General features: G+C 53.5%; 5 protein-coding genes across 5 annotated transcripts; 2 read left to right on the top strand and 3 right to left on the bottom strand.

The window, feature by feature from the left end:
• Window positions 1–135: 135 nt before the first annotated feature.
• On the bottom strand, window positions 136–2325 carry E0L32_010776 (uncharacterized protein; the record flags this gene model as incomplete). Its single annotated transcript, XM_031133432.1, has 4 exons — window positions 136–1086; window positions 1157–1450; window positions 1565–2187; window positions 2262–2325. The coding sequence occupies 4 exons, from the start codon at window positions 2323–2325 to the stop codon at window positions 136–138; spliced, it is 1932 nt and encodes a 643-aa protein (XP_030988990.1).
• A 714-nt stretch (window positions 2326–3039) lies between these two features.
• E0L32_010775 (uncharacterized protein) lies at window positions 3040–4604 on the bottom strand (the record flags this gene model as incomplete). The annotated part of the gene is made up of 2 exons (XM_031133431.1): window positions 3040–4015; window positions 4114–4604. 2 exons carry the CDS (start codon window positions 4602–4604, stop codon window positions 3040–3042), a joined length of 1467 nt encoding a protein of 488 aa, XP_030988989.1.
• Window positions 4605–6175: 1571 nt separating this feature from the next.
• Window positions 6176–8511, bottom strand: E0L32_010774 (uncharacterized protein; the record flags this gene model as incomplete). The annotated part of the gene is made up of 5 exons (XM_031133430.1): window positions 6176–6322; window positions 6380–6555; window positions 6675–7192; window positions 7747–7855; window positions 7974–8511. 5 exons carry the CDS (start codon window positions 8509–8511, stop codon window positions 6176–6178), a joined length of 1488 nt encoding a protein of 495 aa, XP_030988988.1.
• Window positions 8512–9027: 516 nt separating this feature from the next.
• On the top strand, window positions 9028–12067 carry E0L32_010773 (uncharacterized protein; the record flags this gene model as incomplete). Its single annotated transcript, XM_031133427.1, has 5 exons — window positions 9028–10379; window positions 10463–10894; window positions 11026–11258; window positions 11381–11581; window positions 11823–12067. The coding sequence occupies 5 exons, from the start codon at window positions 9028–9030 to the stop codon at window positions 12065–12067; spliced, it is 2463 nt and encodes an 820-aa protein (XP_030988987.1).
• Window positions 12068–12686: 619 nt separating this feature from the next.
• E0L32_010772 (uncharacterized protein) lies at window positions 12687–14748 on the top strand (the record flags this gene model as incomplete). The annotated part of the gene is made up of 2 exons (XM_031133426.1): window positions 12687–13032; window positions 13130–14748. 2 exons carry the CDS (start codon window positions 12687–12689, stop codon window positions 14746–14748), a joined length of 1965 nt encoding a protein of 654 aa, XP_030988986.1.
• Between the last annotated feature and the right edge of the window lie 384 nt (window positions 14749–15132).

Genomic DNA, 15132 nt, shown 5'->3' with positions numbered 1-15132 from the left:
GTTCTCGAAAGTGTACTACTACTCATAACACACTGTGACAGTAGACGAAGATGGAGGCTTCGAAACCTGAGAAGCAGAAAAGAACAAGGCGAATTACGACCTATGCGTTGCGCCCCTTTCATTCGCTGCTATTTGTTACTCTGACGTGGCCAGAGACAGTGTCTTCGTACAGAATGAGTTAAAATACTTGTTCAGTGCCTCCACAGTGCCGGTACCCTCGACCAACAGGACCGAGATGCCGATGTACCCGTCCGGCCGTACCACTAGGACAAGTCCCTGGTCTAGGTTAACTCCAACCTTGGAATGCGCAGCGGCCACGCCTTGCGACAGCCGCCGGTCTGTGACATCGTCCGCATATATGTGGTCGCGGTACCGAGTAAGAAGGGGTGGCAGCGTGAGAGTGGTCATGTCAAGCTCCTCGTGCTTGGCGGCGAAGATGGTGGAAAGAGTGAAGTGATGGCTGTGGGGGTTGTGCGTCTCGTGGTACGACACTTCGCCATCCGCGTCAGGCCGAGCATACGCGCCCAAGTACGACCCTGAAGTGCTGCTGTACTTAGCAAAATCCCTCAGGGCGGCGAGCTTCGACTGGCTTGGGGTGCCCGCGAAGATGTACAAACGGAACGCGCCGTTCTCGGGCACCTCCTGCTCCAGGGCGACGACGTTGGCATCGGCCACGCGTGTTACGTCTGCCGTCACCATGAGCCTACCGGGAGTGACCTTAACATCTTCCGGGCAAATGAGATTAGACTGGGCATTATGTGCAACAGACCAGCAAATGTCGCTGGGGCCGTACTTCACCCCGTAACCACTAGTGAATGCACACGCCTTCTTGAACGTGTCCACAAACTCGTTGACGTGAATCGTCGAGGTATCATGCTCTTGCGCCGACTTGGGAGGGGCCTGCTGCGAGAAAAGCTGCGCATACTTGTTGTCGAAAGCGAGTAGCTCCTCGGCGACAGCTTTGCGTTCCGTTTCGTACGTCTTGAGGATCTCACGCGAGGCAAACCCAGACTCGACAGCGTGTATTTTCCAGGCGAGGTTCTGTGCGTCCAGGAACGCCGTATTCATGCCCTGCCCTGCTTTCGGCTGTTGTATGCAAATCAAATGTATTAGTCCATTGTCTGACAGGTAATCTCGTTGAAGATGACGGTCTTACGCTGTGAGTGTGGCACGCGTCTCCACCCAGGAAAACCCGCTGGTCGAGTGTGTAGTTGGTGGCAATACCTTGACCAATCGGATAGATCGAGAACCAGTCCACGTTCTCCCAAGTGATTTTGTAAGGGCTGAGGATCTTCTTGGCGGTCGCCTGTACTTCCTCCTCCGTCGCCGTCTTTCGGGGGTTGAAGTCTGGATCGCTCGACGATGCTATCCGAATGTACAGCCGGACCATGCTGTTCTCGCGGGGGATGACCATGATGGATCCATGTTTGGAGTGTATCGTGCATTTCATCTATATAAAGATGGTGTCAGTCAGTAAAGGACTTGAAATGACCAGAATGTGACATTTGTCACTCTGTGTGCAAATTGATACAAAGAGCAGTTCCCGTGCTTTTCCTTAACGAACCTTGATGCTAGGAAAGTCCGTTTGGACTACACCGTCCATAACGGCCCACACGTAGGAAATGGGGTCCTTGTACGTGACCTGGATGCCCAGCGCCTGCCTGATGTTAGAACGAGCACCCTCGCCACTGAAGAGGTATTTGGCGTAGAGCTTCTGCTGAAAGAGTCCATCATCACGGTCAAGATCGACCTCGACAGGGTAGTCCGGGTGCTTGTTACTCGTCTTGAAGTCGGTGATGGTCCAGGGTCGCTGAATTTCGACGCCGTGCTTGGCGAGATCATCGATGAAAACGCGTTCAATAAGGCCCTGGTGGAGCAGTGTCGTGAAGGGATATCGAGCCTCAAGAAAAGGCGGGCAGCTGGGCCAAGAGCCGGTCTTGACGATGCCGTCGCCACCGTCGGGGGATGGCTCCCAGAAAGCCACCTCAAAAACCTTGGCTGGGTTGTTCGCCATGATTGGGGCCTTGAGGCCCATATTCTGGAGCAGATCCAGGGATCGTGGCTGGATGCCATCTGCACGGCCCCTGGGTGTAGGCTCGGCTCTGTTGTCAATGTGCTTGATCTTGTAGCCCCATCTGGCGAGGAGCGTCGACAGCATCAGCCCAACCGGCCCAGCTCCTACAATGACTGTGAAAGTGTCTCAGCACAGACCTTGACCGTAGCTTTCCAGCCATGAACCAAAGAGGTATGGAGTGGCTTACCGATATCATAGTGATTCGCTGATGGAGATGACCGCCCGCTCGTTGCTGCTGTTGGACTGCCCATTCTGGGACGCACGATGAAGCTTTCTGCGAACACTGGACCGAAGCAGATGGGAGGGATGGCCAGAGAATGTAGAAACGATTTGGCCGAGGGTACGGACTGAGGACTGTAAATATCCTCAGAGCGCCGCGGAAGTCATAGGACCAAACGAAGCCGTCATCTCCATCCGGCGAAGCCTCATACTGCTCTAAACGGCCCCAAATTTGCCGGTGCCAGTCCCCGGGCGAAGAAACCGTGTAAGGACGAGGAACCCCATTTTTCGTTGTTTCCCGGCTGGAATCCGAGTGACCAAGAGTTTAGCAAGGGTGACTCCACAGCAAAACAGACCCACAGCCTGTGGCACCGTCTAGTGACTGTCGGCTTTCATTCACGGCACCGTCGAGGCACATCGGCGGTGGTTTCGGCAGTCCAATATTGTTCTGGGCTAATGTGTAGTCTTGCGGTGGTCATGCTTCGCATGAAACGTTAGAAAATTCAAAATTGCGTAGAGCTCTTATTACGATATCAGGGTGAACATACTAAGATATGTGTAGATGCTCTTCATAATGGTCTTGCAACTTGCTTGTGTTAAAAGTGCAACGACCAGGGAGAGTTCATTACTCGTCCAGTCCGTCAATCTCCTTTATGTCCTTCATGAAATGTATCTTCAACCCAGTATCTCCAAAGGACTAATTTACTCTGTAAAAAAATGATTTTCTCTCTCAGCCTGCACCTAGTCTATAAATCGTAAGTGATGTTCTTCAGCCTCGTCCACTCGTCAAATCCTGCATTGAACCGGCCGAATCCGCTCGACTTAGCTCCACCGTGAGGGAGACCCGACTCGTCCTGCACCGTCATACGATTGATGTGCACAGCGCCCGTCTCGATGCGCTTGGCGATGCGCAGCGCCCGGCGCAGGTCGCGCGAGAAGACAGCGGAGCTGAGGCCGTACTCGCCATCATTGGCTAGGCGTAAAGCTTCCTCATCCGTTTCAAATTCGATCATAGAGACGGTAGGGCCAAAGGATTCTGCCAGGTACATATCCATATCGGCCCTCACGTCGGCCACGATGGCCGGCCTCAAGGCTGTGGGAACGTCCTGCGCCTCGTCGATGTTTCCGTACACCAGCTTGGCTCCCTTACTGGTAGCGTCCTGAACTAGAGCCTTGTTCCGCCTGGCCGCGTGTTCCGTGATAAGAACAGGGCTCTTTTGGTTAGTGGGGAACATGCTGGCTGCTGCCTCGGCGATCTTGGTCTCAAAGGCCTCCCGGATGCTCTTATGAACTAGGATCCGCTCAGTACTCATGCAGATCTGGCCGGCGTTGAGAAATGACCCAAGCACGCACTGCTGGGCGGCGAGATCGAGATCCGCATCGTCACAGATAATAGCAGGAGCTTTACCGCCCAGCTCGAGCAGCAAAGGCTTCAAGTGCTCTCCTGCCATTTTGGCGATGATGCGGCCAACCGCAGTGCTGCCAGTGAAATTGATCTTGCGGATGCTGGGTGACGCGATGATACCGCCGGTGACATCTGGGGCGTTCGCGGCGCTGCAGGAGATGTAGTTAAGGACTCCTGGTGGCACGCCAGCCTCATGGAGGATGCTCACGATGGCGAATAGGCAGCGAGGGCTGAGCTCGGAGCCTTTGAAAACGACCGTGTTGCCGCACGCAATTGGTCCCACGACGGCTCTGAATCCTAAGGCGTACGGGGCGTTCCTAGCGAACGAGAACAGTAGCAGCATTAATCAGTGTTTGTTCGAGCTGTCTTGTCACGATCATGAGGAACAATGGATAGGGGTGAAGTGACAACGCACCATGGTGCCATGGCAAAGATAACGCCATATGGCTCGCGAATGATCATTCCCCCTACTGTAGTATCACGAAGCGCCGGGATACGCCCCTCAAGCGTCCCTATTCTGCTTGCCGTCCCAAGCAAACAGTCTCTGGCCAGGGCAACATTCAAGGAACTCCAGGCCTCGTCGGCCCCGACTTCCGACTTCATGTAGTCCTTGAGCTCCTCTGCACGCTCATCCAAGATGGCTGCTGCCCGGATGAGTATGTCTCGCCGCGTCTCGATATTGGTCTCGCTCCATGTCGGGAGGGCGTCGGTCGCCGCCTTAATGGCGGCACTGGCGGTAGATGTTGACGCATTGGAGCATTGTGAAGTAACACTGCCGGTCGTAGGGTTGATGACGTCAAAGGTCTCGGGGAGAATCACCTCGGATCCATTGATAAAGACTGGTACTGTAGCTGCTGGGAACTGTTTGACACCGTTGACCTGCTGGTGGATCTGGGCTGAGTCCATGCTTAAAACTGAATCTGGAAAGGCAGAGGAGTATGTTCGCCAGGCCAATATAGATCAAGACTTGTATTGCTTTTATCAGGATCTGAAAGCGAAGTCTCGAGTTTAAGAAAGAGATAGCACGAACATAGGGGTCCGAGAGAGGGTGGGACGAACGGGGAGGGTATTGACGAGGGCTAGCACATTAAAGGTCATGAGCCTACGATATCAGCGCCAAGAAAAATTGTCCAACAGCTGAACATTAACGGGTTTACAAAAACGCATGGATCTACTCCCTCTAGTCCCCCCTCCCCCTCCCCACCGAACACGATGACCGGCCAGATAGTGCGGGAGGCTTATGGAATTGACACGGGGTTTGATTTCCTATGCAGAATGTTGACCACGACCCCAGGCCCCACTCAGGCGGGATCATTAACCACGTAAAAGGGCCCCAAAATTTCCACGGCCGTTTGCTACGGAAGCCACTCGTCCCAGTCTCGGGTGCTTCCCGAGAACACTCCCGCCCTACGATTCGTTCTGGTGTTCTCGCTAGTGTACAACGCCAAAAAAAATGTTCTACGCAAATGTCACGCATGGATGCAATCAGTATCAAGATGATATTAGTATCTACCTACGTTCTCCGTAGAAGGGAAAGAGCAGAACAGTGGCGAAGCGCCGGGATCCAACCATGCCTCCCTCCCCCACCTCCGGATTGCTGCTTGTCCAGCCGGAGTGTTCAACAGGGGTTTCTATTCTCAGGGTCGTCTTTCGGAAGTCTTCTCTCTATTATTCGTTCCGGTGTTTTATGTTTTCCCCCGCAATAATTACTATGAGATCTGACGTCATGAAGCTATACGATGACTCTGGCTCTCGAGTTCGGGCCAGGGTCAAGGTCCCATCTCTGTTCGCTATCCTCCCCTCCACCCCTCACCAAAAAGGACAGCCATAATGATCAAGAAAATCGATTCTTAATGCATGGCAGCAGCGCTTGGTGAGCACCGGACGATGCAATGGTTGACTTGAGGATTGTCATTTAGATCCACAATCACATCACCTCAAGGACTGTCCTAGTACTAACAAGTCAAGCAGCATTGAGTACGCGGAATAAATCTGAACCACCAGCTGTTTACTCACTACAAAGACCTACTAGTCTGTGCTGAAGTGTGGGTGCTGCTTGTACTGGTAATTGAAGCTATTCCCACTATTGTATTTAGGTGGAGCGTCTCCCTCCTTCCTAGCTCTAAGGAATCAAGCGATATTGCACTGAAATCGACAGTCTGATATACTCGATATGAAACTTCCATACGCACGCAGAACCAAAACATCCCAAACTAGGGTAGTGAAATGTTCTCCACCTTCGCTTTATCTAAGTCCGTGAGTTGACCTGATCTAGCCCTATAGCACTAAGGGACTGAACAACACGCTGTGCCGCTACTAAACCTCCGCCTGGGCACAGTCTGGACTTGGTGAGCAAGTAGTAGTCACAAGTCTACTGGCATTTCTGGGCGAAAACACGTGGATTTTGATATGTAGATTTACACGAATCTGCTTCAGAGAAACGGGGACTGTCAATCCGCCTAGTCGATACTTCTTGACTACTGTTGAAAATGGAAGATTTTACCCGGGTTCATGAGCCACTTAGGATCAAGACTTGTTTTGATCGCCCTCATCACGCTCAGCGGGGCATCGCCGAGTTCATCCTGCAGGGAGTCAATCTTGCCCAGTCCGACGCCATGTTCGCCCTGTGAGCACACTATTAATCATCATTCTAGCTTTTACTCTTTTCCTCATGAACTTACCGTGCAAGTGCCTTCCATATCCAAGGCCCTGCGCACCATCCTGTGCACGCTCTGTTCGACTCGTTGGCGTTCCTTGGCACCATCGAACAGAATCGTCTCGTGGAAGTTGCCGTCTCCAACGTGGCCGATGATGCTTCCGAACAGGTTGAGATTGTCGAGATCTTTCTTCGAACATTCTTAATGGCAGACAAACAGACAAACGGTTAGCCTAGTTTCGCTTCAAGTTTCTCAAGGCCGCACGTGAAGTGTGGTAGTCTGGGCATGTGGGCAAAGTGCCCCGAGAGACTGTGCTCACCAATCAGTTCGGCGACTCGTGACAGAGGCACGGCAACGTCTGTCGTCCAGACCTCGCTACCGCTGGTGCGAAGCGCGAGCATGCTCCACAGGGCTTCCTTCCGAGCCGACCAAAGAACCTTCTGTTTCTCCGCGTCATTCTCAAACTCCATCTTGGGACTCCCATGTTCCCTCGCGACCTTTTGCACGAGCTTGATGTTGTGGTCGACTACATCCTGATCACCTGTGAATTTGATAAACAGGGTCGGTTCCTCGCGCCAGGTTCTTCCCGTGGCACCAATCTTGTTGATAACTTTCATCTGCACGTCATCGAGGATCTCAATAGCGCCAACAACAATGCCCTTCCGGACAACATCGACGGCCATACTCGCTGCGCTCTTGATTGTTGGGAATGAAATCACGGCTACCCCGGTGCTCGTTGGAGCGGGCGCGAGCTTAAGCGTAGCTTCGGTCACGAGCCCTAATGTGCCCTCTGAGCCTACAAACAGAGAGTTGAGGTTATAGCCAGCAGACGACTTTCTGCGCGAGGAGCAAGCAGTTATCATGAAAGTCAGCACGAAGTCGGGCTCCGGAATGTGAAGAGAAGCACAAAGCCACGTGCTCCTTCGCAACTCACCTCGGCCTTCTTCGAGTCTTCACAATTGTGCCGTCGCTCAATACTACCGTAAGATTGACGACCCAGTCTTTCATTGTCCCGTAACGAACTGCATTTGTTCCACTGGTGAAGCAGTCGCCAAGATTGTTAGCCGGTACTGTTTTCCTCTTAATAAAGGGAGTGTGTGAATCATACCTGCAATTTGTGCCAATCATACCGCCAAGTTGCGCCTGGAAAGACAATCCATCCAAGACGGTCGGTCAGTATCCATGGCACGCGGACGGTGACAATCCTATCAATGATGACGACTTACAGATGGGCCAGGGTCGATTGGGAAGAAGAGCCCGCTGGAGGAGATCTCTTTGTTCATTTGTACCCATGACATGCCAGGCTGCACCGAAATATCCATGCTGCAGAGAAACGAGAACGCGAAATTAGCACAACAGCTCGACTGGTTGGTGGGATTGCTGCAACGAACTCTTCTGGCCGAAATTTGACGATCTGATTCATGTTCATAAAATCGACGCTGAATCCTCCAACTGGCGCAGAGAAATTGCCTTCGACACTAGACCCGCCGGAGAAAGGAACTGAGACAGTCACAAGAAAGTTAGTGAGAGCGTCGCCACATTCGCTCTGTAAAGCAACGGGAATACCCTAAACCCCCGCTGGAGGATAAGTTCAAAGACTACCACTCATAGTACTTACTGATGGGGATATTGTATTTGTGACATATTTTAGCGACAGTTGAGACCTCTTCTGTCGAGCTGGGAAACACGACAGCGACTGGGAGCCTGTCTATGTTGACTGTCGACCATTCAGAGTAGCCATGGGCAAGAAGAATCTCACTGTCGGTAGAGACACTATCCTCTCCCAAGGCTCGCTGGACTTCAGTGATTGCTTGTTCCATTTGGGCAATGGTGGCATACTGGGGTTTGGCCGACCCTTGCTTTCGATCACTGGTGCTGAATGCCCATCCAGCAACAGCGCCGGCCAGAAGCCCCAGTCCGATTCCCAAGAGGGCGAGGGGGGAGGTGCTCGATCGACCGATCTGCGGGGCGGCGACGGATTGAGGTCCTGGCACCGAGGAGTGCGAGCTCCAGCGGGGTGATGATGGCTCTGCAGCCCGTAGAGGCGATGACGATGCGCGGTGACTGAAAGTACTGTTGATAGGGCCTCCCCTCGAGGCTAGGCGCCGGCAAGGGCGCCCACCATGACAATGGATACGTCTGAGGGGGTTCGCCATGTCTGTGAAATGGCTTGCAGATTGACAAGAGAAAGGAAGGGAAGAGAGGTAAACAGGAGGCGCTTGTCTTGATGGAGGATATCTGTAGAGATCTCGGTGCGGGCTAGAAGATGAGTAGCGACCCCAATAGAAAGCTGGAATTGGCAAATTGCCTGCGGGACGCGGAATCTGGAGCCATTGGAGAACCGGGACCAGGGGGGGAACGGGACCAGGGGGTCAGAGATGTGCGGAGTAACACACTTCGGAGCTGGAACATGGTGTGCGGAGAAGTCGTGCGGGGACGGGTTCGGGAAATACCCGGCAAGTTCCACCAGTTCTTGGCGGACTGTGTGCTGGGGTGGGGCCACGTGACAGAAAATCTCGCAATGAACAACCGAGTTGCCGAAGCTGGAATGACATAATCCACTGCATGTCCGGCCGACTTGGCAAGCTCTCGGGCTGGCTCCGATGTTCCAACCCGACAATCGATACCTCGACCACAACAACGTGCGACGGATCCATGCCCCCTGGCCAGCAATGAACGAGAGCAGCCCCCAGAGCAACATCAGTAGCACAATCAGCCTCCACGGTCACCAGGAGCCCCAACCGCTGCCACCGCCGCCCTCTTCGGCTGCATCCCATAGCCCTGTCTTCGCCCCGGCCCCCGGCCCCGGGTCCATGCTCGGTAAGCGAAAGCGCGTGGCGCTCGCCTGTGACGTCTGTCGCGATCGCAAGGTCCGTTGTGACGGGGCCAAGCCAGTCTGCGGGCCCTGTAGCAAGCGCTCCACGGCCCTGCCCCGGTGCCAGTACAATGTCGTCGCCCACAGCGCCAAGCGCCTGAGTGAGCAAGAGTACATTGCCAGCCTCCAGCATCAGGTCCAGCATCTGCAACAGCAGGCAGCTCCCGTCCAGCAGGCCTCTCTCAGCAGCACACATGACCCCGTCGGCGACAACTCGGCCGTCACCCCGTCCCGGCCCTCGCCCGCTGGCCCGTCCCAGCACGCGCTGCCTGCTGCCCACGATGTCGAGTCTCCTGACGTCCAGACATCTGCCGGCGAAGAATGTGGGCCCAGTCTCATCAGTGCCATGGGTGTGTCCGTGGCCAGCCCCGACCAGCTGCCGAAAACTCACCAAAGGAGCCAAGAGTACTACGGCAAGTCGTCTCTCGTATCGCTGGTCCAGGAGGCTGTCCCGCCTTCTTCTGCAAGGGCTCGCCATGATACCGTCGAGCCTCGTGTACGTAATCGTTCTTCGTCCCGGGCTTCGGAAGCTCTCTCGGGACTTGGCATCCAGACAGGTTCTCCCTCGACGCGCCTCAATCCCTTGCTCCAAGCGCAGGTTGCGTTGCCTCCCCGTCAACTCGCAGACGACTTGATGACCGTATATTTTAACAACATACACATTTTCTATCCATGGACACACTCTGTTAGTTTCCGGGACTCGTACGAGCGTCTGTGGACCCCTGGTGGAACGTCCAGCACAGGCAGCTATCGGTTCGCGCCTGTTGATGTCGGTCTCGGTAGTGCAAACTGTCCTCGACACATATTCCTCACTGCTGTCAATGCCATGTTTGCGCTGGGCTGCGAGTTTTCCGAGTATCCCCCGGAAGAAAAAGAGGCAGCCGCTGTTATGTTCTTCGAGCGAGCAAGGAAACTGATGAACATTGACATTCTCGAGAGCGGTAGCATCTCGCATATCCAAGCACTACTTCTCGTTGCTCAGTATCTGCTCTGCACGCAATACCCTACTCAATGCTGGAATATCGTTGGCTTTGCATGTCGGATGGCTGTTGGCCTTGGGCTCCAATCGTCACACTCTCCGGATGGCCTGTCAGACGCCGAGATTGAGGTCCGACGGCGAGTCTGGTATGGCTGTATACAAATGGACATGTAAGTGAAGATGCGCGTCCTTCTGCGTCTGCCCTGCAAGCAGGGCATGGCTGTTGTTCACGGCTAACCGGAGTTATGAATAGGACCGTGAGCATGACTCTGGGACGTCCACCGTCGGTCTATACGAGTGGAGATGTCCCACTTCCTCGCGCCATTGATGATCAGTTCCTGTCTCTAGACACGACACAACGTTCTGCCCAGCCGGACGGCACCAACTCCACTATGATCTTCACTGTACAGAACATCAAATTTGCAAACCTTCTAGGCACTATACTGCGTACCGTCTATTACCCCTCTGGAGAGGCCAAGGTCTCTCGACATAAACCTGCCGAGCACAACTACCACCGCGAAGAGTTTTACACCATACTCGAACTTGAATCGCAGTTGGAAGCCTTGGCCGACTCAGTTCCGGATCCATTGCACTGGGGTCGGCCTGGCAGCATCACCAACTCAGCGTTCTTCTCTGGCGATAATGAGCAGACCTTCAGACGGCAGGCCAACGTGCTACGAGCCAGGTGAGATAGGACCGCCCCGGGCACAATTGCTGTTTCAATTCTTTTTCCTTGTTTCTATAAACCTTCGCATGCTGTTCTTGTATGAAAAATGGCTTGAGGATCACATGAACTGATATTCTAATCGTGTCTAGGTATCTGCATACCAAGATCCTCCTCTACCGACCAAGTTTCACCAGTTTCTGCGCAGCTGCCCACCGTCATTCACGGGAGCCTAGCCCCCAAGAGGGCAGAATTGCTGGCCTGAGCAGTTCACTCCGGCTGCAGACAGCCGTTCAATGTGTGAAAACTGCCTGCGAGTTGGTAAGATCCATCAAGAGCGCAACGATGAAACATGCTACGGGGGCTTGGTGGTTCAGTCTTTTCTGTAAGTCCACGACTCGTGACACCTTTTGAGCTTTGCTATTGTAGCACAATGCTTCAGCCACCTCCTTAGTACGCATGCGACGTATGTTAAAGTTTCCACTTTGGCTCATCTAACATGATCAGATCTCATCACTTGCTCCGTCATCATTATTGTCGCCGACTGCACGCCACCCCTCCAGTCTTTGCTAGGCCCTTCACTACTCGAATCCGCTTGGGTCGACTGTGTTGAGGCATTGAGTCTCACTAGGAGTTGTAACATACGAGCCGGCTCGTATCTTCAATCTCTCCAGCTTTTGCGCGAGAGAAGTCTAGCTGTTGTGCACAGTACGTCCTTGGATTCTATCGCACCATACTGATCCCCCAAAAATGTTTTGAAATTGACATTGATCTCCCTGCCTCACGCGTTCCCTTCCTCCTCTCTGCACCGGTCGAACTAAGAAGCATACAGATAGTCATGGTAGCGGCCAGAGATCATCCAACGCCTCCAATTGCTCTGGCGGAACTCGAGACAAGGATAATAACAATAACGACAATACCCACAATAATACCTCTTTTCCGTATTCAGCGAGGACTAGCGGTGGTCTACCAAATGGAAGTCAAGTTGACGCGACAGCCACCGCAGCGGCAACCTTTGGCGATGGTGGCGGCGGCGGGGTTCCTGACTCGTCTCAGCAGCACGAGTGGGACCACGAGTTTGACATCCACGCACTATTGGGTACGTGGGAAGCTGATCTGAACAGCATCCATGCGCCTATGGGCTCTACTGCAGGCATGAATAATTTTGGTTTCGAAGTTATGAGCTTTCTGTAACAGTCGGAATGCCTGCATGGACTTTCATGTACACAGCAGCGATCGTTCTCTCATAGACTTTACATGTCGGATGCTTATGTGGAGTATCTTAATAGCAGTACTTAGACGGGTTGGAAAATGGTGTAGTATGCGGCTTTTCCATGCATGATTGAGGACAGGAGTCTAGAACGCCTCCCGGTCCGATTACGGCTGGCTGTGACAAGGTTGCCTATCGTAAAGACTGGTGTTTTCTCAAGCCACCATACTGCGATTAGGCGAAAATGCAATAGTTCGGGGATTGCACATTCATGGAGTGACCATTGCAAACCAGGTTTCCGAATCGATAATGGGTATCTTCTCTCTCTCTTATCAAATAGCGTCCACGGGTTGTACCCGAGAACTCAGTGGCAAAGAGATAAGCTCCGCCGCCCATTGCGAGTCTATTGCATTAGGGAGCCTAACTAGCGTTAGCTGCGCGTTCGCCGGATCCATGTATTTAATTACCCCCCTCAGCCAAGGCCCAGACCAGGAAGATTATAAATTGATCTTCGTCGTGTCGAACAACACTTCTCTCTTCCAGCACATTTCTGACGGCTAAGCCCGATCAGCTGAAGATCTCCTCTGTTGCTTCCCTTAAACCATGCGGTTCTCTTCTCCTCCGAACCTGGGGTCTGTATCCCGACCATTGGTACCTGTCCAGGCTGTTGTCACCTTGCTACTCATACAATGCGCTTCAGCCAAGATGGCCCCCTTGGGCCAGACCGTCGAGATCAATGACGTGGCATATCACATCCACCCAGATGCTATCGGCAGACTGGAATCGTGCTATCGCCCTAAGCCCAGCAGCGGCGGGGTGCTCCCGTACGACCTCCTTCCCATCACCATCTTCGACGTGGGACAGTCCCAATACAACGAGTCTTCACTGAAGCAGTGGATCGCTTCGTATTTGGCTAAAGATGATGTCTTCAACGAAGGCTTTCTTCAAGGTGGGTATCTTAGACTTAAACCTGTGGTCTGAGTCTATTTCTCACCACCATAGTGTCCGATCCGACATATAGAGCTAACCATCAAATCAACTAATAGGAACATATCTCCGAGTTCCAGGCCCTAAACCGAACATAGCCTTGCCGGATGCCTCGGGAGACTCAAGAATATCATTCATTCGCCCCATTGAAGCCGGTGCCATTGACTGCCCGGCTGGACCATACATGCTTTCCCAGTCAACTGGCGAGCTATTTATGCCATACCGCCTGTACTCTGACACTCAAGGCTCATTCCACCAGGGCGTAATCGCTGCTAAGGGCGGCCGCTTTGAACCCCTTAGTTCTTCCCTTGCCGGATCATCCTCCGTCACCATCGGCGTGCCCTCCCGTCTTTATTACAAGCCGACCGCTCAGAAGCCCCTCAGCGGTGTCCGTCTTGGAGTCAAGGACCTGTACGACCTAGAGGGCATCAAGACTGGAGCTGGAAGTCGCGCTTATTACAATATATACCCCGAGGCCAACGTAACTGCGGTTCCCGTCCAACGTCTGATTGACGCGGGTGCAATCGTCATCGGCAAGATGAAGACGACACAGTTCGCTGCGCCCGAGTTCGCCAGAGACGCCATCGACTATCAGGCGCCGTTCAACCCCCGCGGCGACGGGTATCAAGAGGTGGGCTCGTCGTCCTCTGGACCAGGCAGCGGCATGGGTTCGTATGAATGGCTTGATCTCGCTCTCGGATCCGACACTGGGGGTTCCATTCGAGTACCGGCTGAGGACAACGGTGTGTTTGGCAACCGACCTAGCCACAACAAGGTCGCTCTCACCAATACTGTCCCTCTGGGCCCGCAGTTTGACACCGCCGGTTTCCTTGTCCGCGATGCCAAGCTCTGGAAGACAGCGTGCGAAGTCCTATATTCTGATCTGACGACCAACTATACCAAATATCCCAGCAAGATCCTAACTTATGACCTACCATCCACTGCGACTGATAATGTCTCGAACCTGGTCGTCTCTTTTATTGACAAGCTCAGCAAGCACATCTCCGCAACTTCCTCAGCCTACAATTACACCTCGCACTGGTCCCAGACCCATCCCGCGGGCACCCCATCTGATGTCCAGGAATTTGTCGGCAACACTTGGGCGATTCTCACAGCCCAGGAGCAGATCAAGTTAGTCAAGGAGCCCTTCTTCAAGGCATACGCAGCCAAGTACAACGGCCGCCAGCCCTTCGTCAACCCATCTACCAATGGATCCTGGTCCTGGGCGGGCTCTCAGTCAAACCAGGTCGACGTGGCGGTCGCCAACAAGACCGTATTCATGGACTGGTGGAACCAAGTGGCCATGCCGCCCAACCGTGATTCCTGCTCGGACAGCCTGTTCCTGTACATGTTCAACAATGCGCAGCCCGCCTACCGCAACACCTACACGGGTGCTGCCATTGGTACCCAGGGTCTCGCGGGCGTGCTCCTCGGCCTCAACACGGGTTTCATCTCCCCAATGGCGGGCAACCCTGATTTCGTCGTCCCCATTGGCGAAGTTCGCTATAAGAGCACCGTCACTGCGCATGAGGAGAAGCTCCCCGTTTCTATCCGCATCATGGCCGCCCGTGGCTGCGATCTGATGCTGCTGGATCTCATCAACGAACTGGTTGGCGCCGGCATTATTCCGAAGGTGAACACTGGTGACTCTCTTGACGGAGGTCCTATCTATATTTAATATTAGAATTTAACCACCTTACTGAGAATGCAGCCTAAATCCTTATATCTCCTTCCTTTCCTCTAAGGTGCAGTGGTCCCCAAGCTGCCATAAAAAAACAAAGTTGTGCCCCCTCGACTACAGTAGCGACATAACAAATTGAGGATCGACTGCACGCCCCAGCCTGACTGACCATACAAAACTGAGGTCGTGCGCTCTGACAAAAACGAATTCGAGGTCATGCTACGGTGGTGATAAAAAAATTCAGAGGTGAGCTCACGCGCCCCAGGTTGACCATACAAAACTCAGGTCGCGCGCCCCTGGGCTAGCGAGAACAAGAAGTTGAGGTCGTGCGGCTGGTTGAACGCGCGCCCCAAGCTAGCCATAGAAAACTGCGATCGCGCT

Source organism: Thyridium curvatum (genome assembly GCF_004353045.1).
Source record: "Thyridium curvatum strain D216 chromosome Unknown NODE_91_length_158940_cov_68.853331, whole genome shotgun sequence".
Lineage (NCBI taxonomy): Eukaryota > Fungi > Ascomycota > Sordariomycetes > Thyridiales > Thyridiaceae > Thyridium > Thyridium curvatum.
Note: the sequence above shows the minus strand (reverse complement) of the source record. Positions and strands in the feature narration are given on the sequence as shown.